The 25,228-nt window shown below is 54.3% G+C and overlaps 1 protein-coding gene across 1 annotated transcript; it reads right to left on the reverse strand.

Annotated features, from left to right (window-relative positions):
- Positions 1–1,563: 1,563 nt before the first annotated feature.
- On the reverse strand, positions 1,564–24,773 carry LOC146056331 (cilia- and flagella-associated protein 20). The gene is made up of 6 exons (XM_083168388.1): positions 24,542–24,773; positions 15,440–15,519; positions 9,633–9,744; positions 3,977–4,165; positions 3,736–3,846; positions 1,564–1,696 (listed from the first exon to the last, which is right to left on the reverse strand). The coding sequence occupies exons 1-6, from the start codon at positions 24,623–24,625 to the stop codon at positions 1,691–1,693; spliced, it is 582 nt and encodes a 193-aa protein (XP_083024514.1). The 5' UTR covers positions 24,626–24,773; the 3' UTR covers positions 1,564–1,690.
- Between the last annotated feature and the right edge of the window lie 455 nt (positions 24,774–25,228).

Genomic DNA, 25,228 nt, shown 5'->3' on the forward strand with positions numbered 1-25,228 from the left:
GATATAATAAATACCCAGAACGCTTTCGGGTGCATCCGCAACAACTACTTTCCTCTTCCCTTTTCTTTGTTCTTTAACTGTTATAGGGATTGTTATGGATTTAGGGGTTTTATTGATACTTAATTGGTAATCCAAATGATTATTTAGCCCTTAATAATCTGTTCCCATCGCCCCTTTCCATAGAAGACGTTTCTGTAAGAGTCCAGGTTCCTGAGGTACTACTGTAGTGGGGGGTCTCTCAGGGTGGTCATGGTAGATCTAGCACTAATACTGGGATTACCCCCCCGGCTGCTCGTACACAATGGGGGTGTGCAGGTTCCCCCATCCTCCTACCATGGAGCGCTGGAACCCTATTATACACTTATAATGGCTGAATACAGGAGTGTGGGGGGGGGGGGGGGGGCACTGACCAGGCCAACAGCCATAACATCCCCTATGTCCCTACGCTCCAAACTCATTGTGATATGGACCAGTACAACATCCCGTCACAGGAGTACTCGGCGAGACCCCTCCCTGCCTGCGCAATGGGATATGGACCAGCACAACATCCCGTCACAGGAGTACTCGGCGAGACCCCTCCCTGCCTGCGCAATGGGATATGCATCCTACCCAGACTGTCAGCAGAACGCCCCTCCTCATGCTGGGGCAGATGCTCTTCTTAGTGCTGGCTGCCATGTTACACACCAGCTCCTGCCCAGCGGCTATGTAGGTATAGGAGTGGTGGAAGTGATTTCACCAAGGCCTCCAGCCAAAGGAGTGTCTCTACCAATGATAGGGGACTACTACCGCCAGGAACACTAGGACCCCGCAATGATGGGGGACTACTGCCGCCAGGAACACTAGGACCCCGCAATGATGGGGGACAATTACCGCCAGGAACACTAGGACCGGGACTACTGCCGCCAGGAACACTAGGACCCCGCAATGATGGGGGACTACTGCCTCCAAGGACACTGGGACCCCGCAATGATGGGGGACTACTGCCGCCAGGAACACTAGGACCCCGCAATGATGGGGGACAATTACCGCCAGGAACACTAGGACCGGGACTACTGCCGCCAGGAACACTAGGACCCCGCAATGATGGGGGACTACTGCCTCCAAGGACACTGGGACCCCGCAATGATGGGGGAACTACTACCGCCAGGAACACTGGAACCCCGCAGTGACGATGGACTAATACCACCAGGGACACTGCAATGATGGGAGCGATTGTTCCCCCACCCCTCTCCTTGTTGGGCACAGGTTATAATGTACAGGTCATGCCTACGGATTATACCATGTAATGTAGTCCCAGTCTCCCCCATCACATGACAGATCACGTGTCAATTCTCCATGGTCATCACTTCTGTATAAGGAATAGGACCAGAGGACATGGGAATAGAAAGTGTTGTGTAGCGCCCAATCTTGGGATCCCTGTAACATGAAGCCCCACATACAGGTCCAGGTACGACAGCCATCACCCCAGATTACGTCCAGCACAGTAATGACAGGTGACGCGACCTCAGCAGAATCATACCTTACTGCACTATTAGAGCAGGGGGACCAGAGACAGCGACAAACAAAAGTCAGGACCAAATTTATTACAAAAACAAAAAGCAGCGGAGGAATTCCAGGCCAGAAACGCTTCATAACTTAGACGCATCATGTATAATACACTATGCGGGGAGCAGAGATGGCTGATGGGAGATCATTGCTGGAAGACACAAGACTACAGTCAGTAACCAGCGCAGGGCACACAGGGTGAGAGCGGGCACAGAACGCAGAGCTGGGGGCAGGAGGAATACACAGGGGAGAGGATTGGGGAAGACACAGAGAGAGTGGGAAGGGTGCCAGTCAGTAACCATGGCAGGGTGAGAGCGGGCACAGGACCCAGAGCTGGGGGCAGGAGGAATACACAGGGGAGAGGATTGGGGAAGACACAGAGAGAGAGTGGGAAGGATGCCAGTCAGTAACCAGGGCAGGGTGAGAGCGGGCACAGGACCCAGAGCTGGGGGCAGGAGGAATACACAGGGGAGAGGATTGGGGAAGACACAGAGAGAGTGGGAAGGATGCCAGTCAGTAACCAGGGCAGGGTGAGAGAGGGCACAGGAGGAATCACACAGGGGAGAGGATTGGGGAAGGCATGGCGAGAGTGGGAAGGATGCCAGTCAGGAACCAGTGCAGGGTGAGAGCGGGCACAGGACCCAGAGCTGGGGGCAGGAGGAATCAGACAGGGGAGAGGATTGGGGAAGACACGGAGAGAGTGGGAAGGGTGCCAGTCAGTAACCAGGGCAGGGTGAGAGCGGGCACAGGACCCAGAGCTGGGGGCAGGAGGAATCACACAGGGGAGAGGATTGGGGAAGACACAGAGAGAGTGGGAAGGATGCCAGTTAGTAACCAGCGCAGGGTGAGAGCGGGCACAGAACGCAGAGCTGGGGGCAGGAGGAATCACACAGGGGAGAGGATTGAGGAAGACACAGAGAGAGTGGGAAGGATGCCAGTCAGTAACCAGCGCAGGGTGAGAGGGCACAGGACCCAGAGCTGGGGGCAGGAGGAATCACACAGGGGAGAGGATTGGGGAAGACACAGAGAGAGTGGGAAGGATGCCAGTCAGTAACCAGGGCAGGGTGAGAGCGGGCACAGGACCCAGAGCTGGGGGCAGGAGGAATCACACAGGGGAGAGGATTGAGGAAGACACAGAGAGAGTGGGAAGGATGCCAGTCAGTAACCAGGGCAGGGTGAGAGCGGGCACAGGACCCAGAGCTGGGAGCAGGAGGAATCACACAGGTGAGAGGATTGGGGAAGGCACAGAGAGAGTGGGAAGGGTGCCAGTCAGGAACCAGTGCAGGGTGAGAGGGCACAGGACCCAGAGCTGGGGGCAGGAGGAATCACACAGGGGAGAGGATTGGGGAAGGCATGGCGAGAGTGGGAAGGATGCCAGTTAGTAACCAGGGCAGGGTGAGAGCGGGCACAGGACCCAGAGCTGGGGGCAGGAGGAATCACACAGGGGAGAGGATTGGGGAAGGCATGGCAAGAGTGGGAAGGGTGCCAGTCAGTAACCAGGGCAGGGTGAGAGCGGGCACAGGACCCAGAGCTGGAGGAATCGAACAGGGGAGAGGATTGGGGAAGACATGTAGAGAGAGTTGGAAGGATGCCAGTCAGTAACCAGCACATAGTGAGAGCGGGCACAGGACCCAGAGCTGGGGGCAGGAGGAATCACACAGGGGAGAGGATTGGGGAAGACAAGGAGAGAGTGGGAAGGGTGCCAGTCAGTAACCAGTGCAGGGTGAGAGGGCACAGGACCCAGAGCTGGGGGCAGGAGGAATCACACAGGGGAGAGGATTGGGGAAGGCACGGCGAGAGTGGGAAGGATGCCAGTCAGTAACCAGGGCAGGGTGAGAGCGGGCACAGGACCCAGAGCTGGGGGCAGGAGGAATCAGACAGGGGAGAGGATTGGGGAAGACACGGAGAGAGTGGGAAGGGTGCCAGTCAGGAACCAGTGCAGGGTGAGAGGGCACAGGACCCAGAGCTGGGGGCAGGAGGAATCAGACAGGGGAGAGGATTGGGGAAGACACGGAGAGAGTGGGAAGGGTGCCAGTCAGGAACCAGTGCAGGGTGAGAGGGCACAGGACCCAGAGCTGGGGGCAGGAGGAATCAGACCGGGGAGGACACGGAGGGAGTGGGAAGGATGCCGGACAGTAGCGGGCAGTGCGGACGAGTGGGGAGTGTTGAGGAATGGGGTGGGGGACTCACTTTTGCCTTGTTCTGTACGGGGAGGTACAGCTTGAACTCTGCAGGGAGCTCGTCTTCTGAATATAGACGGTCTGAGAAATAAACTCTTCGGATCCGGCAATTTGCGTGAATCTAGAAGACAGAAGAGCCGTTACCGGACGTATCGCTGGGAGGGGTGCCCGGGATGGGTCCGATGTACATTAATGTGGCAGCTGGGCGAGGGGCGGAAACCAAAACACAACACTAAGTCATCTGTCCCAACCTGTACGCGGAGGGTTTCTATGTAATTCGTTCCGTACGCCCGGCGGGTGAAGTCTGACAGGTTAAACTGAATCTGATTCCATCCATCGTCTAATCTCATCGGCATCGTGCAGATAAACGGCTTCACCCGCGTCGTGCTCTGGTAGTTACTGGCGCGGAACCGCCGGCGGACATTCTTATCATCCAACACCTGCAGGAATCATACAGAGAATGCATCACCCTACAATGGGAGGGGCTAGCTTCATACCTCCACCCAGTCCGTCATACTGCAATGGGAGGAGCTAGCGTCATACATCCACCCAGTCTGTCACCCTACAATGGGAGGGGCTAGCTTCATACATCCACCCAGTCTGTCACTCTGCAAGGGGAGGGGCTAGCTTCATACATCCACCCAGTCTGTCACCCTACAATGGGAGGGGCTAGCTTCATACCTCCACCCAGTCCGTCATACTGCAATGGGAGAGCTAGCTTCATACATCCACCCAGTCTGTCATACTGCAATGGGAGGAGCTAGCGTCATACCTCCACCCAGTCTGTCACTCTGCAAGGGGAGGGGCTAGCTTCATACATCCACCCAGTCTGTCATACTGCAATGGGAGGAGCTAGCGTCATACCTCCACCCAGTCTGTCACTCTGCAAGGGGAGGGGCTAGCTTCAAACATCCACCCAGTCTGTCATCCTCCAAGGGGAGGAGCTAGCGCCAGATCTCATATCTCCTCAGTGTGTTACCCTACAATGGGAGGGGCTAGCGTCAGCTCTCATATCTCCTCAGTGGGTTACCCTACAATGGGAGGGGCTAGTGCCAGATCTCATATCTCCTCAGTGGGTTACCCTACAATGGGAGGGGCTAGTGCCAGATCTCATATCTTCTCAGTGTTACCCTGCAATGGGAGGAGCTAGCTTCATACCTCCACCCAGTCCGTCATCCTTCAATGGGAGGAGCTAGCTTCATACCTCCACCCAGTCCGTCACCCTACAATGGGAGGAGCTAGCTTCAAACCTCCAGCCAGTCTGTCACCCTACAATGGGAGGGGCTAGCTTCCTACTGCCTCTCCTTCCGACACCCTACAATGGGAGGGGCTAGCTGCCTACCTCCTCTCCTTCTGCCACCCTACAATGGGAGGGGCTAGCGTCAGCTCTCATATCTCCTCAGTGTGTCACCCTACAATGGCAGGGGCAAATGCAGGATTTTCAGAAGGGGGTTTCCAGAGGGGCGGAGCAAAGCACGGAGATGGACACTTAGGTGACCCAGTATATGCCGGGACAGTTAAAGTATTATAGATAGACCAAATTTATATAAATAAAAAAAAAAAAAAAAAAAAAAATTATATATATATATATATATATATACATATATATATATACATATGCAAATGACCGCACTCTCACCCAGGAAAGCAACAGTGGGGTGCCCATCCAGAAGTACAAGCCAGGAGGCTGGTACTCAAAAATAGTCCAGGAATCCACACACAAGGTGTAGAAAGGAGAGCACTCTCCAATCACAGGACATGATCAGCTACCAGGTAGCTGATCATGTCCTGACCTACATGGCAGAGATTACCTCATCGCTGACTACCTGTATACTTTGATGACAATGCTCCTTGATAATGGTCCTTGATTTGGACCGAAACGTCGGGGCTGTCATACTAATATATCACCTTTACTTCTATGGATTTTTGATGTCTCTTTATTTCATTATTTAAACCTTTCTGGATTTTCACAAAATTATATTTGTGATTGGAGAGTGCTCTCCTTTCTACACCTTGTGTGTGGATTCCTGGACTATATATATATACACATATACACATACATACATACATACATACATATACACACACACACACACACACACACACACACACACATATATACATTTATATACATATACACACATACATATATACACATACACAGCAGTGTAGACCCCTGGGCATAGCAATGTATTGGGGCCCCTACCGATCCTCCAGCGGTAGGGGTGGGGGGAAGCTTTGATGTCCTGTGGGTGGTATTATATCAACCGCTCAGCATGTAGGGCCTGGATCAGTAATTTCCACTAATTACCCCTTTACAGCACAGATGGTGGGAGATGAGGTGGGAGAAGGGGGCATTGGGCTGAATGAAGGGGCCCTGATACATAACTTCCGGGGTGGTAGAGGGTGTTTAATACGCAGAGGAGGGGTGTATAGTGGAGTGGGCTTATTATTCATAACTTTCTGGTGGGAGGACAGCTTGCTTGGCTGCAGATATCTCCAGTTCCCAGAAATAGATTTCTTAGATTTTAATGGAATTAAAAACTAGAGAATCCCACCTACCAAATGGTATTGGGGACTAGGGGATGAGAGTTCAGGAGGCAGAGCAATCTGCCAAAGAGTATATAAAACTACATACCAGGTGTGTGGAGCTGGAGCAGTAACCAGCTGCTGGAAGGCTGATATTTCTGGTTCTGGGAACAGTAGAGACAAGCTACTAGTGTCCTTCAAAGAGGAAGAGTCCCAGCTTTCGGAATATACCCTCAGAAAAACTCTAAATCAGACAGAACCTGAAATATCTGACTGGGAATAACAATTAACAAGGCTTGGATGGGGACCACTGCTTTGAAGTCAGATATCTCCGGTTCCCAGTGTCCGATTTTTACAATTCTTATACCCATGGAAAGAGGGGACCTTCAGCTTTCAGTTTAGGGTCCTTAGACTCCCGGGGGGTTCTGGGTACTCAGAAACCCCCCCTGCGTGCGCTACTGAATGGGAGGGGCTAGCTTCCTACCGCCTCTCCTTCTGCCACCCTACAATGGGAGGGGCTAACTTCCTACCGCCTCTCCTTCTGCCACCCTACAATGGGAGGGGCTAGCTGCCTACCTCCTCTCCTGTCACCCTACAATGGGAGGGGCTAGCTGCCTACCTCTTCTCCTTCTGTCACCCTACAATGGGAGGGGCTAGCTGCCTACCTCCTCTCCTTCTGCCACCCTACAATGGGAGGGGCTAGCTGCCTACCTCCTCTCCTTCTGCCACCCTACAATGGGAGGGGCTAGCTTCCTACCTCCTCTCCTTCTGCCACCCTACAATGGGAGGGGCTAGCTGCCTACCTCTTCTCCTTCTGCCACCCTACAATGGGAGGGGCTAGCTTCCTACCTCCTCTCCTTCTGCCACCCTACAATGGGAGGGGCTAGCTGCCTACCTCTTCTCCTTCTGTCACCCTACAATGGGAGGGGCTAGCTGCCTACCTCCTCTCCTTCTGCCACCCTACAATGGGAGGGGCTAGCTGCCTACCTCTTCTCCTTCTGTCACCCTACAATGGGAGGGGCTAGCTGCCTACCTCCTCTCCTTCTGCCACCCTACAATGGGAGGGGCTAGCTGCCTACCTCTTCTCCTTCTGTCACCCTACAATGGGAGGGGCTAACTTGGATCTCCCCCTCATTCTATAACCCTACACGGGGAATTGCAGGGAAGGTAGCAGAGAACCTGTCTTACAAGCTGAGTGGTTCCCTGGAGCCCCATGGGGCTCTCTGTCATTGGGCAGGAGACCCAGGCAGGTATCAGGGCTACCCACCTAGTCTAGGCTAGAGATGGGCAGCTGGGCCCCTGGAAGTGCGTTTTAGGTGGAAAACTAACCCCCAGACAGCCCGGCCCCCAGTGGGCTGAGACTCGGGAGCAACCACTCCCCTCTGTCCATAGTGGACAATGAAGAGCGTGCATGTGCCCAATCTCAGCACTTGGCTGGAAACAACAGTGTGGGCGTGCCCCCTGTGGTATGGTGTATTGGAGCGGGCGTACCCCCTGTGGTATGGTGTATTGGAGCGGGCGTACCCCCTGTGGTATGGTGTATTGGAGCGGGCGTGCCCCCTGTGGTATGGTGTATTGGAGCGGGCGTACCCCCTGTGGTATGGTGTATTTGAGCCGGCGTACCCCCTGTGGTATGGTGTATTGGAGCCGGCGTACCCCCTGTGGTATGGTGTATTGGAGCGGGCGTACCCCCTGTGGTATGGTGTATTGGAGCGGGCGTGCCCCCTGTGGTATGGTGTGTTGGAGCGGGCGTGCCCCCTGTGGTATGGTGTGTTGGAGCGGGCGCACGCCCTGTGGTATGGTGTATTGGAGCGGGCGTGCCCCCTGTGGTATGGTGTATTGGAGCGGGCGTACCCCCTGTGGTATGGTGTATTGGAGCGGGCGTACCCCCTGTGGTATGGTGTATTTGAGCCGGCGTACCCCCTGTGGTATGGTGTATTGGAGCCGGCGTACCCCCTGTGGTATGGTGTATTGGAGCGGGCGTACCCCCTGTGGTATGGTGTATTGGAGCGGGCGTGCCCCCTGCGGTATGGTGTGTTGGAGCGGGCGTGCCCCCTGCGGTATGGTGTATTGGAGCGGGCGTGTCCCCTGTGGTATGGTGTATTGGAGCGGGCGTGTCCCCTGCGGTATGGTGTATTGGAGCGGGCGTACCCCCTGCGGTATGGTGTATTGGAGCGGGCGTACCCCCTGCGGTACGGTGGATTGGAGCGGGCGTACCCCCTGCGGTACGGTGGATTGGAGCGGGCGTACCCCCTGCGGTATGGTGTATTGGAGCGGGCGTACCCCCTGTGGTATGGTGTATTGGAGCAGGCGTGCCCCCTGTGGTATTGTGTGTTGGAGCGGGCGCGCCCCCTGTGGTATGGTGTATTGGAGCGGGCGCGCCCCCTGCGGTATGGTGTATTGGAGCGGGCGTGCCCCCTGCGGTATGGTGTATTGGAGCGGGCATACCCCCTGTGGTATTGTGTATTGGAGCGGGCATACCCCCTGTGGTATGGTGTATTGGAGCGGGCGTGCCCCCTGTGGTATGGTGTATTGGAGCGGGCGTACCCCCTGTGGTATGGTGTATTGGAGCGGGCGTACCCCCTGTGGTATGGTGTATTGGAGCGGGCGTACCCCCTGTGGTATTGTGTATTGGAGCGGGCGTACCCACTGTGGCTACTGCATAGTGGGTGGAGTCAGTAACAGGCAGTTAATGATGGTAACAGGGAACCCCCTATTGGCCAGGTTTTGGGAGACCAGAATCTGCTATCTGTGGACCCAGAGCGCAGGGCAGATGTCCAGTCACGGAGGGACGAGCTTCAGGTCTCCACTCATTCTGGACACCCTATATAGGGAGGGGCTAACTTTAACTCTGTAGTGCAATTCTGGGGTCATACAGCTCTCTTATATCTGTGTCCCCCTGAAGTGGGAGGGGCAGGTTCCATGTCTTCTGTTTGTGTCATCCTGCAGTAGGAGGGTCACTGTGGTCACACCTCCCTTCTGTGTCACCCTGCAGTGGGAGGGTCACTGTGGTCACACCTCCCTTCTGTGTCACCCTGCAGTGGGAGGGTCACTGTGGTCACATTACTCTCTTCTGTGTTAGCCTGAAGTGGGAGGGTCACTGTGGACACACCTCCCTTCTGTGTCACCCTGCAGTGGGAGGGTCACTGTGGTCACACCTCCCTTCTGTGTCACCCTGCAGTGGGAGGGTCGTGTGGTCACATCTCCCTTCTCTGTCACCCTGCAGTGGGAGGGTCACTGTGGTCACATCTCCCTTCTGTGTCACCCTATAGTGGGAGGGTCGCTGTGGTCACACCTCCCTTCTGTGTCACCCTGCAGTGGGAGGGTCACTGTGGTCACACCTCCCTTCTGTGTCACCCTATAGTGGGAGGAACTTACCTGAACCTCAAAGGTGAAATATTTCTTTAGATTCTTGATAATCATTACCAGGAACGGCAGCTTGATGCCCAGGGTTTTCTTGGGGTCTGCCGGACAGGTTATATATGTGGTGCTAAAACAAGACACAGACCCCTAAATTACACAGTGATGGCAGCGTTCCCCCTGCCCAATGCCTAGAATAGAATATACATTACTGCAGATCAGACACAAAGATGCACCCGCTACCTGGTGAGTACCTGATAACCTAATGCTCCCCAGGAGCCCCGGGGGCCGGAGGTGACCTACGGATAACGTACATCTCAGGGGATACATCCCAGTACAGCTCACCAGGAGCCCCGGGGGCCGGAGGTGACCTACAACTCAGGGGATACATCCCAGTACAGCTCACCAGGAGCCCCGGGGGCCGGAGGTGACCTACGGATGACGTACATCTCAGGGTATACATCCCAGTACAGCTCCTCAGGAGCCCCGGGGGCCGGAGGTGACCTACGGATAACGTACATCTCAGGGGATACATCCCAGTACAGCTCCCCAGGAGCCCCGGGGGCCGGAGGTGACCTACGGATAACATACACCTCAGGGGATACATCCCAGTACAGTTCACCAGGAGCCCCGGGGACCGGAGGTGACCTACGGATAGCGTACACCTCAGGGGATACATCCCAGTACAGCTCACCAGGATCCCCGGGGGCCGGAGGTGACCTACGGATGACGTACACCTCAGGGGATACATCCCAGTACAGCTCACCAGGAGCCCCGGGGGCCGGAGGTGACCTACGGATGACGTACACCTCAGGGGATACATCTCAGTACAGCTCACCAGGAGCCCCGGGGCCGGAGGTGACCTACGGATGACGTACATCTCAGGGGATACATCCCAGTACAGCTCACCAGGAGCCCCGGGGGCCGGAGGTGACCTACGGATAACGAACATCTCAGGGGATACATCCCAGTACAGCTCACCAGGAGCCCCGGGGGCCGGAGGTGACCTACGGAAAACGTACATCTCAGGGGATACATCCCAGTACAGCTCACCAGGAGCCCCGGGGGCCGGAGGTGACCTACGGATAACGTACATCTCAGGGGATACATCCCAGTACAGCTCACCAGGAGCCCCGGGGGCCGGAGGTGACCTACGGATGACGTACATCTCAGGGGATACATCCCAGTACAGCTCACCAGGAGCCCCGGGGGCCGGAGGTGACCTACGGATAACGTACATCTCAGGGTTTACATCCCAGTACAGCTCACCAGGAGCCCCGGGGGCCGGAGGTGACCTACGGATAACGTACATCTCAGGGGATACATCCCAGTACAGCTCACCAGGAGCCCCGGGGGCCAGAGGTGACCTACGGATAACGTACATCTCAGGGGATACATCCCAGTACAGCTCACCAGGAGCCCCGGGGGCCGGAGGTGACCTACGGATAACGTACATCTCAGGGGATACATCCCAGTACAGCTCACCAGGAGCCCCGGGGGCCGGAGGTGACCTACGGATAACGTACATCTCAGGGGATACATCCCAGTACAGCTCCCCAGGAGCCCCGGGGGCCGGAGGTGACCTACGGATAACGTACATCTCAGGGGATACATCCCAGTACAGCTCACCAGGAGCCCCGGGGACCAGAGGTGACCTACGGATAACGTACACCTCAGGGTATACATCCCAGTACAGCTCACCAGGAGCCCCGGGGCCGGAGGTGACCTACGGATAACTTACATCTCAGGGGATACATCCCAGTACAGCTCACCAGGAGCCCCGGGGGCAGGAGGTGACCTACGGATAACGTACACCTCAGGGGATACATCCAAGTACAGCTCACCAGGAGCCCTGGGGGCCGGAGGTGACCTACATCTCAGGGGATACATCCCAGTACAGCTCACCAGGAGCCCCGGGGGCCGGAGGTGACCTACGGATAACGTACATCTTAGGGGATACATCCCAGTACAGCTCACCAGGAGCCCCGGGGGCCGGAGGTGACCTACGGATAACGTACATCTCAGGGGATACATCCCAGTACAGCTCACCAAAGCCCCGGGGGCCGGAGGTGACCTACGGATAACGTACACCTCAGGGGATACGTCCCAGTACAGCTCACCAGGAGCCCCGGGGGCCGGAGGTGACCTACGGATGACGTACACCTCAGGGGATACGTCCCAGTACAGCTCACCAGGAGCCCCGGGGGCCGGAGGTGACCTACGGATGACGTACATCTCAGGGGATACATCTCAGTACAGCTCACCAGGAGCCCCGGGGGCCAGAGGTAACCTACGGATGACGTACACCTCAGGGGATACATCCCAGTACAGCTCCCCAGGAGCCGGAGGTGACCTACGGATAACGTACACCTCAGGGGATACATCCCAGTACAGCTCACCAGGAGCCCCGGGGGCCGGAGGTGACCTACATCTCAGGGGATACATCCCAGTACAGCTCCCCAGGAGCCCCGGGGGCCGGAGGTGACCTACGGATAACGTACACCTCAGGGGATACATCCCAGTACAGCTCACCAGGAGCCCCGGGGGCCAGAGGTGACCTACATCTCAGGGGATACATCCCAGTACAGCTCACCAGGAGCCCCGGGGGCAGGAGGTAACCTACGGATAACGTACATCTCAGGGGATACATCCCAGTACAGCTCACCAGGAGCCCCGGGGGCCGGAGGTGACCTACGGATAACGTACATCTCAGGGGATACATCCCAGTACAGCTCACCAGGAGCCCCGGGGCCGGAGGTGACCTAAGGATAACGTACATCTCAGGGGATACATCCCAGTACAGCTCACCAGGAGCCCCGGGGCCGGAGGTGACCTACGGATAACTTACATCTCAGGGGATACATCCCAGTACAGCTCACCAGGAGCCCCGGGGGCAGGAGGTGACCTACGGATAACGTACACCTCAGGGGATACATCCCAGTACAGCTCACCGGGAGCCCCGGGGGCCGGAGGTGACCTACATCTCAGGGGATACATCCCAGTACAGCTCACCAGGAGCCCCGGGGGCCAGAGGTGACCTACGGATAACGTACACCTCAGGGGATACATCCCAGTACAGCTCACCAGGAGCCCCGGGGGCAGGAGGTGACCTACGGATAACGTACATCTCAGGGGATACATCCCAGTACAGCTCACCAGGAGCCCCAGGGGCCGGAGGTGACCTACGGATGACGTACATCTCAGGGGATACATCCCAGTACAGCTCCCCAGGAGCCCCGGGGGCCGGAGGTGACCTACGGATAACGTACACCTCAGGGGATACATCCCAGTACAGCTCACCAGGAGCCCCGGGGGCCGGAGGTGACCTACGGATGACGTACACCTCAGGGGATACATCCCAGTACAGCTCACCAGGAGCCCCGGGGGCAGGAGGTGACCTACGGATAACGTACACCTCAGGGGATACATCCCAGTACAGCTCACCAGGAGCCCCGGGGGCCGGAGGTGACCTACATCTCAGGGGATACATCCCAGTACAGCTCACCAGGAGCCCCGGGGGCCGGAGGTGACCTACGGATAACGTACACCTCAGGGGATACATCCCAGTACAGCTCACCAGGAGCCCCGGGGGCAGGAGGTGACCTACGGATAACGTACATCTCAGGGGATACATCCCAGTACAGCTCACCAGGAGCCCCGGGGGCCGGAGGTGACCTACGGATAACGTACATCTCAGGGGATACATCCCAGTACAGCTCACCAGGAGCCCCGGGGGCCGGAGGTGACCTACGGATAACGTACATCTCAGGGGATACATCCCAGTACAGCTCACCAGGAGCCCCGGGGGCCGGAGGTGACCTACGGATAACGTACATCTCAGGGGATACATCCCAGTACAGCTCACCAGGAGCCCCGGGGGCCGGAGGTGACCTACGGATAACGTACATCTCAGGGGATACATCCCAGTACAGCTCACCAGGAGCCCCGGGGGCCGGAGGTGACCTACGGATAACGTACATCTCAGGGGATACATCCCAGTACAGCTCACCAGGAGCCCCGGGGGCCGGAGGTGACCTACGGATGACGTACATCTCAGGGGATACATCTCAGTACAGCTCACCAGGAGCCCCGGGGGCCGGAGGTGACCTACGGATGACGTACACCTCAGGGGATACATCCCAGTACAGCTCACCAGGAGCCCCGGGGGCCGGAGGTGACCTACAGATGACGTACATCTCAGGGGATACATCTCAGTACAGCTCACCAGGAGCCCCGGGGGCCGGAGGTAACCTACGGATGACGTACACCTCAGGGGATACATCCCAGTACAGCTCACCAGGAGCCGGAGGTGACCTACGGATAACGTACACCTCAGGGGATACATCCCAGTACAGCTCACCAGGAGCCGGAGGTGACCTACATCTCAGGGGATACATCCCAGTACAGCTCCCCAGGAGCCCCGGGGGGCCGGAGGTGACCTACGGATAACGTACACCTCAGGGGATACATCCCAGTACAGCTCACCAGGAGCCCCGGGGGCCGGAGGTGACCTACATCTCAGGGGATACATCCCAGTACAGCTCACCAGGAGCCCTGGGGGCAGGAGGTAACCTACGGATAACGTACATCTCAGGGGATACATCCCAGTACAGCTCACCAGGAGCCCCGGAGGTGACCTACGGATAACGTACATCTCAGGGGATACATCCCAGTACAGCTCACCAGGAGCCCCGGGGGCCGGAGGTGACCTACGGATGACGTACATCTCAGGGGATACATCCCAGTACAGCTCACCAGGAGCCCCGGGGCCGGAGGTGACCTACGGATGACGTACATCTCAGGGGATACATCCCAGTACAGCTCACCAGGAGCCCCGGGGGGCGGAGGTGACCTACGGATAACGTACATCTCAGGGGATACATCCCAGTACAGCTCCCCAGGAGCCCCGGGGGCAGGAGGTGACCTACGGATAACGTACATCTCAGGGGATACATCCCAGTACAGCTCACCAGGAGCCCCGGGGGTGACCTACGGATGACGTACATCTCAGGGGATACATCCCAGTACAGCTCACCAGGAGCCCCGGGGGCCAGAGGTGACCTACGGATAATGTACATCTCAGGGGATACATCCCAGTACAGCTCCCCAGGAGCCCCGGGGACTGGAGGTGACCTACGGATGACGTACATCTCAGGGGATACATCCCAGTACAGCTCCCCAGGAGCAGGAGGTGACCTACAGATAACGTACATCTCAGGGGATACATCCCAGTACAGCTCACCAGGAGCCCCGGGGGCCGGAGGTGACCTACATCTTAGGGGATACATCCCAGTACAGCTCACCAGGAGCCCCGGGGGCCGGAGGTAACCTACGGATGACGTACATCTCAGGGTATACATCCCAGTACAGCTCCCCAGGAGCCCCGGGGGCAGAAGGTGACCTACGGATGACGTACATCTCACGGGATACATCCCAGTACAGCTCACCAGGAGCCCCGGGGCAGGAGGTGACCTACGGATGACGTACATCTCAGGGGATACATCCCAGTACAGCTCACCAGGAGCCCCGGGGGCCGGAGGTGACCTACATCTCAGGGGATACATCCCAGTACAGCTCACCAGGAGCCCCGGGGGCAGGAGGTAACCTACGGATGACCTACACCTCAGGGGAAACATCCCAGTACAGCTCACCAGGAGCCCCGGGGGCCGGAGGTGACCTACGGATGACGTACATCTCAGGGGATACATCCCAGTACAGCTCACCAGGAGCCCCGGGGGCCGGAGGTGACCTACATCTCAGGGGATACATCCCAGTACAGCTCACCAGGATGTAATTTATGGATGTTCGGGACGATGAGCACTTACCTGACATTTGTTCCTTCCACCTCGAGTACCAGGGACTGGATATCATTGTCTGTTATCCTCTTGATGTGCCCATTCCTCACCTGCCGGGGACAGGATGGGAAGGCGTTAGAAAATTGTTGGTCAGGACTTGATATAAAGGATCCCACACACGGATCTATACACTGTATATGTTGATGTACGAACCTTCTGTGCCGAGCAATAATATCAATAAGTAAGGCGCTGCATCCACCCGCACAGAATATAGAGGAGGCCCTGCTTTTAATACCTTGTACTGTACAGGGGGGAGACAGTGAGTGAGGAGCATAGAACGGTGGGTTAGGATGAGAGCTTACACTCTATAGGGGACAGACAGGTGTGACACAGAGGAGACAGTGAGGAGCATAGAGCGGTGGGTTAGGATGAGAGCTTACACTCTATAGGGGAGGGACAGACAGGGGTGACACAGAGGAGACAGTGAGGAGCATAGAGCGGTGGGTTAGGATGAGAGCTTACACTCTATAGGGGAGGGACAGACAGACAGGGGTGACACAGAGGAGACAGTGAGCGAGGAGCATAGAGCGGTGGGTTAGGATGAGAGCTTACACTATAGGGGAGGGACAGACAGACAGGGGTGACACAGAGGAGACAGTGAGTGAGGAGCATAGAGCGGTGGGTTAGGATGACAGCTTACACTCTATAGGGGATGGACAGGCAGACAGGGGTGACACAGAGGAGACAGTGAGTGAGGAGCATAGAGCGGTGGGTTAGGATGAGAGCTTACACTATAGGGGAGGGACAGACAGACAGGGGTGACACAGAGGAGACAGTGAGGAGCATAGAGCGGTGGGTTAGGATGAGAGCTTACACTCTATAGGGGAGGGACAGACAGACAGGGGTGACACAGAGGAGACAGTGAGTGAGGAGCATAGAGCGGTGGGTTAGGATGAGAGCTTACACTGTATAGGGGAGGGACAGACAGACAGGGGTGACACAGAGGAGACAGTGAGCGAGGAGCATAGAGCGGTGGGTTAGGATGAGAGCTTACACTGTATAGGGGAGGGACAGACAGACAGGGGTGACACAGAGGAGACAGTGAGCGAGGAGCATAGAGCGGTGGGTTAGGATGACAGCTTAAACTCTTTAGGGGAGGGACAGACAGACAGGGGTGACACAGAGGAGACAGTGAGCGAGGAGCAGAAGTGAAGGGCAGAAATAATCTCTTAGACTGTACTGTTAGGCTAAAAGCACATTACCGCTACACCCCGCATCAGCCTACGTATCAGATAGGCAGCCAGTTCCCAGCCGGAGACCTTTGCCGCTACACCCCGCTTCAGCCTACATATCCGATAGGCAGCCAGTTCCCAGCCGGAGACCTTTCCCGCTACACCCAGCTTCAGAATACGTATCCGATAGGCAGCCAGTTCCCAGCCGGAGCCCTTTCCAGCTACAGCCTACATATCCGATAGGCAGCCAGTTCCCAGCCGGAGCCCTTTCCCGCTACACCCCGCTTCAGCCTACGTATCCGATAGGCAGCCAGTTCCCAGCCGGAGCCCTTTCCCGCTACACCCAGCTTCAGCCTACGTATCCGATAGGCAGCCAGTTCCCAGCCGGAGACCTTTGCCGCTACACCCCGCTTCAGCCTACATATCCGATAGGCAGCCAGTTCCCAGCCGGAGCCCTTTCCCGCTACACCCCGCTTCAGCCTACGTATCCGATAGGCAGCCAGTTCCCAGCCGGAGCCCTTTCCTGCTACAGCCAGCTTCAGCCTACGTATCAGATAGGCAGCCAGTTCCCAGCCGGAGCCCTTTCCCGCTACACCCCGCTTCAGCCTACGTATCCGATAGGCAGCCAGTTCCCAGCCGGAGCCCTTTCCCGCTACACCCAGCTTCAGCCTACGTATCCGATAGGCAGCCAGTTCCCAGCCGGAGACCTTTGCCGCTACACCCCGCTTCAGCCTACATATCCGATAGGCAGCCAGTTCCCAGCCGGAGCCCTTTCCCGCTACACCCCGCTTCAGCCTACGTATCCGATAGGCAGCCAGTTCCCAGCCGGAGCCCTTTCCCGCTACACCCCGCTTCAGCCTACGTATCAGATAGGCAGCCAGTTCCCAGCCGGAGCCCTTTCCCGCTACACCCCGCTTCAGCCTACATATCCGATAGGCAGCCAGTTCCCAGCCGGAGCCCTTTCCCGCTACACCCCGCTTCAGCCTACGTATCCGATAGGCAGCCAGCTCCCAGCCGGAGACCTTTCCCGCTACAGCCTACGTATCCGATAGGCAGCCAGTTCCCAGCCGGAGCCCTTTCCTGCTACAGCCAGCTTCAGCCTACGTATCCGATAGGCAGCCAGTTCCCAGCCGGAGCCCTTTCCCGCTACACCCAGCTTCAGCCTACGTATCCGATAGGCAGCCAGCTCCCAGCCGGAGACCTTTCCCGCTACAGCCTACGTATCCGATAGGCAGCCAGTTCCCAGCCGGAGCCCTTTCCCGCTACAGCCCGCTTCAGCCTACGTATCCGATAGGCAGCCAGTTCCCAGCCGGAGCCCTTTCCCGCTACACCCAGCTTCAGCCTACGTATCCGATAGGCAGCCAGTTCCCAGCCGGAGCCCTTTCCCGCTACAGCCTACGTACCCGATAGGCAGCCAGTTCCCAGCCGGGGACCTTTCCCGCTACAGCCCGCTTCAGCCTACGTATCCGATAGGCAGCCAGTTCCCAGCCGGAGCCCTTTCCCGCTACACCCAGCTTCAGCCTACGTATCCGATAGGCAGCCAGTTCCCAGCCGGAGCCCTTTCCCGCTACAGCCCGCTTCAGCCTCCGTATCCGATAGGCAGCCAGTTCCCAGCCGGAGCCCTTTCCCGCTACAGCCAGCTTCAGCCTCCGTATCCGATAGGCAGCCAGTTCCCAGCCGGAGCCCTTTCCCGCTACACTGCAGATATACACATGAGGTTTATTTATATTGTATATAACGTATACACATGAGGACAAGGGTATGTATGTGGGATATACAGTAACACATGGGGGTATATATATGTGGTATATACAGTAACACATGGGGGTATATATGTGGTATATACAGTATCTATATTAGGCGGGGTATATACAGTAACACCAACGGTATTGTGACCGGACGCCTGTCCTAGGCTCTGTCTACGCCCTCCGGACCCACAGATGGCGGTTTCTGGTCTCACGGGATCTGGCCAATAGGGGATTCCCTGTAACCATCAGTAACCGCACGTTACTGACTCCACCCACTACACAGTGAGCAGGGATATCGCTGGCACCACCAGATGCCTACTACGTGGTGTCCGGAACCACAGATACTTCCTGAGGCCCAAACGCTGGCACCTGAGTACTACCTGCTGGGGTGCATGCTTCGACACGCTGCTGACACTCCCCGGACTGGCGTCTGTTGGTTCCCCACTGGTCACGGACCAGGCTTTGGTAGCTGGCAGAGCGGAGCTTGGAGATGCTGGATGCTTTACCCAGTACAGCCAGGGAAAGGGATTAGGTTTGGCGTATTCCTATTGGTCGCAAGATGCGAACGGTCATCTTGACGCAAAGGATGTTTATTTGCTCAAAGATCTGAAAAGAGCCCTCTCCTATCCCTAGGAGGCACAGCAAACAGCAGATGTCACAGCATACAGCAGATGTCATAGCATACAGATGGTTACAGCAGTCCTAAGGACAAGTCAGCCCCGATTTACGCTGAGCTTCCCGGGGGAGCTTGATAACACTTGGCACTTGATGTGCCATATTTTACATGTGATAAATCGGTTGCGATTTATCACATGAAAAATCCGGGGAGCTGCAGGCGGGGGGGGGGGGGGGGGGGGAGCGGCAGGATGGGAGTGGGGACCGGCCGGGGTAGTGACAGGAGCAGGCTGGGGGCGGGGTCCGGTCCTGGGTACCTGTAGGTGCAGGTTGTAATCTGTATTGTGCACTGGGAGAGCCTCAGCCTCTTCAGATGTATCAGCGCTGCGGCAGGCAGGGTCAGGAGCGGGGACCGCAGATGCAGAGAGACCGGGTGCGCGGCCCGAGAATACAAAGAAATCCCATTCAAAGGACTGGGCGGCCGCTGATTGGCTGAGAACTCAGCCAATCAGCGGCCGCCCAGTCTTTTGAATAGGATGGTTTCTATTCTCCCGCTGCTCTGCGGTCCCCACGGCGAGCGGGAGAATAGAAACCATCCTATTCAAAAGACTGGGCGGCCGCTGATTGGCGCCGCAAATGAGAGGGAGAGCCGCGTCAATGAGGACGTGTACCCTGCAGAGGAGCTCCGGCATGTTAGAGTCAGCGCCGGAGATCTCCGTCTGTTAGGAGTCAGATCTGAGCGCTGCGGACGTCACGCAAGTAGCGCCTCTGACTGAGCGGTCCAGTGAGAACTGGCATACCGCTCCGACTAAACGACCAGGTCATGACGAAGCTCCAATGCGAAGCGTACGCTGACCCAGACACTCAGTGTGCTCTCCTCCTCTCCCCTATCCCTATTACATGTATTTTGATCTGTATTAGCTTAAAATCGTTTAGTCGGAGCGGTATGCCAGTTCTCACTGGACCGCTCAGTCAGAGGCACTACTTGCGTGACGTCCGCAGCGCTCAGATCTGACTCCTAACAGACGGAGATCTCCGGCGCTGACTCTAACACGCCGGAGCTCCTCTGCAGGGTACACGTCCTCATTGACGCGGCTCTCCCTCTCATTTGCGGCGCGCAGTGCTGGTGCAGAGGTGGCAGATCTCACCAGACACGCACCGCTTGAGGGGTGACCCACGGGGCACCATATTGCCTACCCTATTTGTGAAGTGAAGTAATCTGATCAGTAACATCACAGGGGAACATAAACCCAGATTATTTTGTTACCAGCAGATCAGTAATAGGCGACTTAAACGCACAAAATTCCACTGTGGAAAACTGTACAATAAACCATTATTACTAATACATAGAATCTAACCAACATCTAGGAGGATATTGAGTTGGATCACACTGAGTAAGGATTTCTATCCTTTTTAAACCTACACTGTGTGTGTCTTTATGTGTCACTGTCTGTCTATATTTCGCTACATTCTTTTAAACATATCCAAATAAAAGTTACATTTTACTTTCTTAATAACCTGTGCACCACACAGAGACATACTTTCTCTTCTTTCCAAAAATTGTCAAACCTGTGTCCAGTGGTAGCACACCCTCCCTACTCACGGTTAACCAACCGATGTACAAATGCACTGAGGGTAAATGAGAACAATACTGCTTTGATAAAACCTGTGCGACTGATTGCCCCACGTTCCCCTTTCCCCAATGTATATATGGCGCACTGTGTCTGTTGTGTCTGAATCCTGCCTGTAGTTTATATTGATCATTTTGTCTACTGTGAAGTCGTTGTCCTTGGAAACCTCATCCAATTCGTTATCACTGACTAATCAGATTCGCCGTTTTATAGTGATCCCTGACAGACGAAACGCGCTGGGTTGTTATTCCGGCGAGAACCTTACCGAGGACATATTTACATATGGGAAAGACTTTATAATAAAATCTTCAGGATGAATACATTTGTGCTTCACTAAATATGGAGTCTATTATATCATAGTACTGGTGCCAAACCATTATCGCTGTATAATATGTATGTATTTTAGTATACACATGAGGAGGGGGTATATATGGTACATACAGTATACACAGGAGGAGGGGGTATATATATATATATATATATATATATTACATACAGTATACACACGAGGAGGGGGGTGTACATATGGTTCATACAATATACACAGGAGGAGGGTGTATATATGGTACATACAGTATACACAGGAGTAAAGGGTGTATAGATGGTACATACAGTATACACAGGAGGGGGGTGTATATATGGTACATACAGTATACACAGGAGGGGGGTGTATATATGGTACATACAGTATACACAGGAGGGGGGTGTATATATGGTACATACAGTATACACAGGAGGAGGGTGTATATATGGTACATACAGTATACACAGGAGGAGGAGGTGTATATATGGTACATACAGTATACACAGGAGGAGGGGGTGTATATATGGTACATACAGTATACACAGGAGGAGGGGGTGTATATATGGTACATACAGTATACACAGGAGGAGGGGGTGTATATATGGTACATACAGTATACACAGGAGGAGGGGGTGTATATATGGTACATACAGTATACACATGAGGGGGTGTATATATGGTACATACAGTATACACAGGAGGAGGGTGTATATATGGTACATACAGTATACACAGGAGGAGGGGGTGTATATATGGTACATACAGTATACACAGGAGGAGGGGGTGTATATATGGTACATACAGTATATACACATGAGGAGGGGGTTTATATGGTACATACAGTATACACAGGAGGAGGGGGTATATATATATATATATATATATATATATATATATATATATATATTACATACAGTATACACACGAGGAGGGGGGTGTACATATGGTTCATACAATATACACAGGAGGAGGGTGTATATATGGTACATACAGTATACACAGGAGGAAAGGGTGTATAGATGGTACATACAGTATACACAGGAGGGGGGTGTATAGATGGTACATACAGTATACACAGGAGGGGGGTGTATAGATGGTACATACAGTATACACAGGAGGATGGTGTATATGGTACATACAGTATACACAGGAGGAGGGGGTGTATATGGTACATACAGTATACACACGAGGAGGGGGTGTATATATGGTACATACAGTATATACACACGAGGAGGGGGGTGTATATATGGTACATACAGTATACACAGGAGGGGGTGTATATATGGTACATACAGTATACACAGGAGGAGGGGGTGTATATGGTACATACAGTATACACACGAGGAGGGGGTGTATATATGGTACATACAGTATATACGCACGAGGAGGGGGGTGTATATATGGTACACAGTATACACAGGAGGGGGGAGTATATATGGTACATACAGTATACACAGAAGGAGGGGGTGTATATATGGTACATACAGTATACACAGGAGGAGGGGGTGTGTATATATGGTACATACAGTATACACAGGAGGAGGGGTGTGTGTATATATGGTACATACAGTATACACAGGAGGAGGGGTGTATATATGGTACATACAGTATACACAGGAGGAGAGGGTGTATATATATGGTACATACAGTATACACAGGAGGAGGGGTGTATATATGGTACATACAGTATACACAGGAGGGGGGTGTATATATGGTACATACAGTATACACAGGAGGAGGGTGTATATATGGTACATACAGTATACACAGGAGGAGGGTGTATATATGGTACATACAGTATACACAGGAGGAGGGGGTGTATATATGGTACATACAGTATACACAGGAGGAGGGGGTGTATATATGGTACATACAGTATACACAGGAGGAGGGGGTGTATATATGGTACATACAGTATACACAGGAGGGGGTGTATATATGGTACATACAGTATACACAGGAGGAGGGGGTGTATATATGGTACATACAGTATACACAGGAGGAGGGGGTGTATATATGGTACATACAGTATACACAGGAGGAGGGGGTGTATATATGGTACATACAGTATACACAGGAGGAGGGTGTATATATGGTACATACAGTATACACATGAGGAGAGGGTGTATATATATGGTACATACAGTATACACAGGAGGAGGGGTGTATATATGGTACATACAGTATACACAGGAGGGGGGTGTATATATGGTACATACAGTATACACAGGAGGAGGGTGTATATATGGTACATACAGTATACACAGGAGGGGGTGTATATATGGTACATACAGTATACACAGGAGGAGGGGTGTGTATATATGGTACATACAGTATACACAGGAGGAGGGGGTGTATATATGGTACATACAGTATACACAGGAGGAGGGGGTGTATATATGGTACATACAGTATACACAGGAGATGGGGTGTGTATATATGGTACATACAGTATACACAGGAGGGGGTGTATATATGGTACATACAGTATACACAGGAGGAGGGGGTGTATATATGGTACATACAGTATACACAGGAGGAGGGTGTATATATGGTACATACAGTATACACAGGAGGAGGGGTGTGTATATATGGTACATACAGTATACACAGGAGGAGGGGGTGTATATATGGTACATACAGTATACACAGGAGGAGGGGTGTATATATGGTACATACAGTATACACAGGAGGGGGGTGTATATATATGGTACATACAGTATACACAGGAGGAGGGGTGTATATATGGTACATACAGTATACACAGGAGGAGGGGGTGTATATATGGTACATACAGTTTACACAGGAGGGGGGTGTATATATGGTACATACAGTATACACAGGAGGAGGGGTGTGTGTATATGGTACATACAGTATACACAGGAGGAGGGGGTGTATATATGGTACATACAGTATACACAGGAGGGGGTGTATATATGGTACATACAGTATACACAGGAGGAGGGGGTGTATATATGGTACATACAGTATACACAGGAGGAGGGGGGTGTATATATGGTACATACAGTATACACAGGAGGGGGGGGGGGTGTATATATGGTACATACAGTATACACAGGAGGGGGGTGTATATATATGGTACATACAGTATACACAGGAGGAGGGGGTGTATATATGGTACATACAGTATACACAGGAGGAGGGGGTGTATATATGGTACATACAGTATACACAGGAGGAGGGGGTGTATATATGGTACATACAGTATACACAGGAGGAGGGGGTGTATATATGGTACATACAGTATACACAGGAGGAGGGGGTGTATATATGGTACATACAGTATACACAGGAGTAGGGGGTGTATATATGGTACATACAGTTTACACAGGAGGAGGGGGTGTATATATGGTACATACAGTATACACAGGAGGAGGGGGTGTATATATGGTACATACAGTATACACAGGAGGAGGGGTGTATATATGGTACATACAGTATACACAGGAGGGGGGTGTATATATATGGTACATACAGTATACACAGGAGGAGGGGTGTGTATATATGGTACATACAGTATACACAGGAGTGATACAGATACACAGATACACATATACACACACGAGGAGGGGGTCCCCCACCTTCTTGTCCCAGATCTGGAGCGGCTTGCTGCCGATGCTGTACAGGATGGACAGGAAGCCGGACTGGAAGGTGTTCTTGAACATGGTGACCGCTCTCCGCTCCTCTCTCCTCCGATCTCCGCCGCCGCCGCTGCTGCCCCGGTTGCTATAACACGTCACGAGGCCGCGGTTGCCGGGGGGACGCCTCCTCCCGCCCCCGTCGCTATGACAGCAGGCTCCGCCCACCACCGCGCTTGTGTTTACAGGTACACAGTTCCGTATCTTGGAGACCCGCCTGGGGCTCTGCGCGGGAGAGGGCGGAGCAGGGGAGGCCACGGCGGACATATTCCATCCGGGCAATTCAGCGGTATCACAGGCCAGACGGCCATCTTGGCTTCTGGAAAGCTCAAACACATTAGGAGTTTACATAGAGCCAGCGACAGTAGACACAGTAGTCCCAGACAAAATGTACCCCTAGGGCCCTCACTGCCCACCCATATTCATCACTGCCCACCCTTACACATCATTGCTCACCCATATCCATTACTACCCACCCATATCCATCACTACCCACCCATGTACATCACCGCCCACTCATACCTCTTACTGCCAACTCACAGCAATTACTGCACACCCATATCTCCCAACATGACCTTCTCCCTCTTAATGTATAATCACCATCACCTGTTTTAAACTGGTTAATTGATA

The sequence above is a fragment of the Crinia signifera genome, unplaced genomic scaffold (assembly GCF_055691185.1).
Source record: "Crinia signifera unplaced genomic scaffold, ASM5569118v1 HAP2_SCAFFOLD_80, whole genome shotgun sequence".
NCBI classification, from domain to species: domain Eukaryota; kingdom Metazoa; phylum Chordata; class Amphibia; order Anura; family Myobatrachidae; genus Crinia; species Crinia signifera.

Bases quoted from the DNA above. Each gene is read 5' to 3' on its own strand.
- LOC146056331 (XM_083168388.1), bottom strand. From the start codon at position 24,625: ATGTTCAAGAACACCTTCCAGTCCGGCTTCCTGTCCATCCTGTACAGC. The intron at 15,520-24,541 runs GTGGGGGACCCC...TGTCCCCGGCAG, and splicing joins TCCAGATCTGGGACAAGAAG to GTGAGGAATGGGCACATCAA. The intron at 4,166-9,632 runs GTAAGTTCCTCC...TGATTCCTGCAG, and splicing joins ATTTCACCTTTGAGGTTCAG to GTGTTGGATGATAAGAATGT.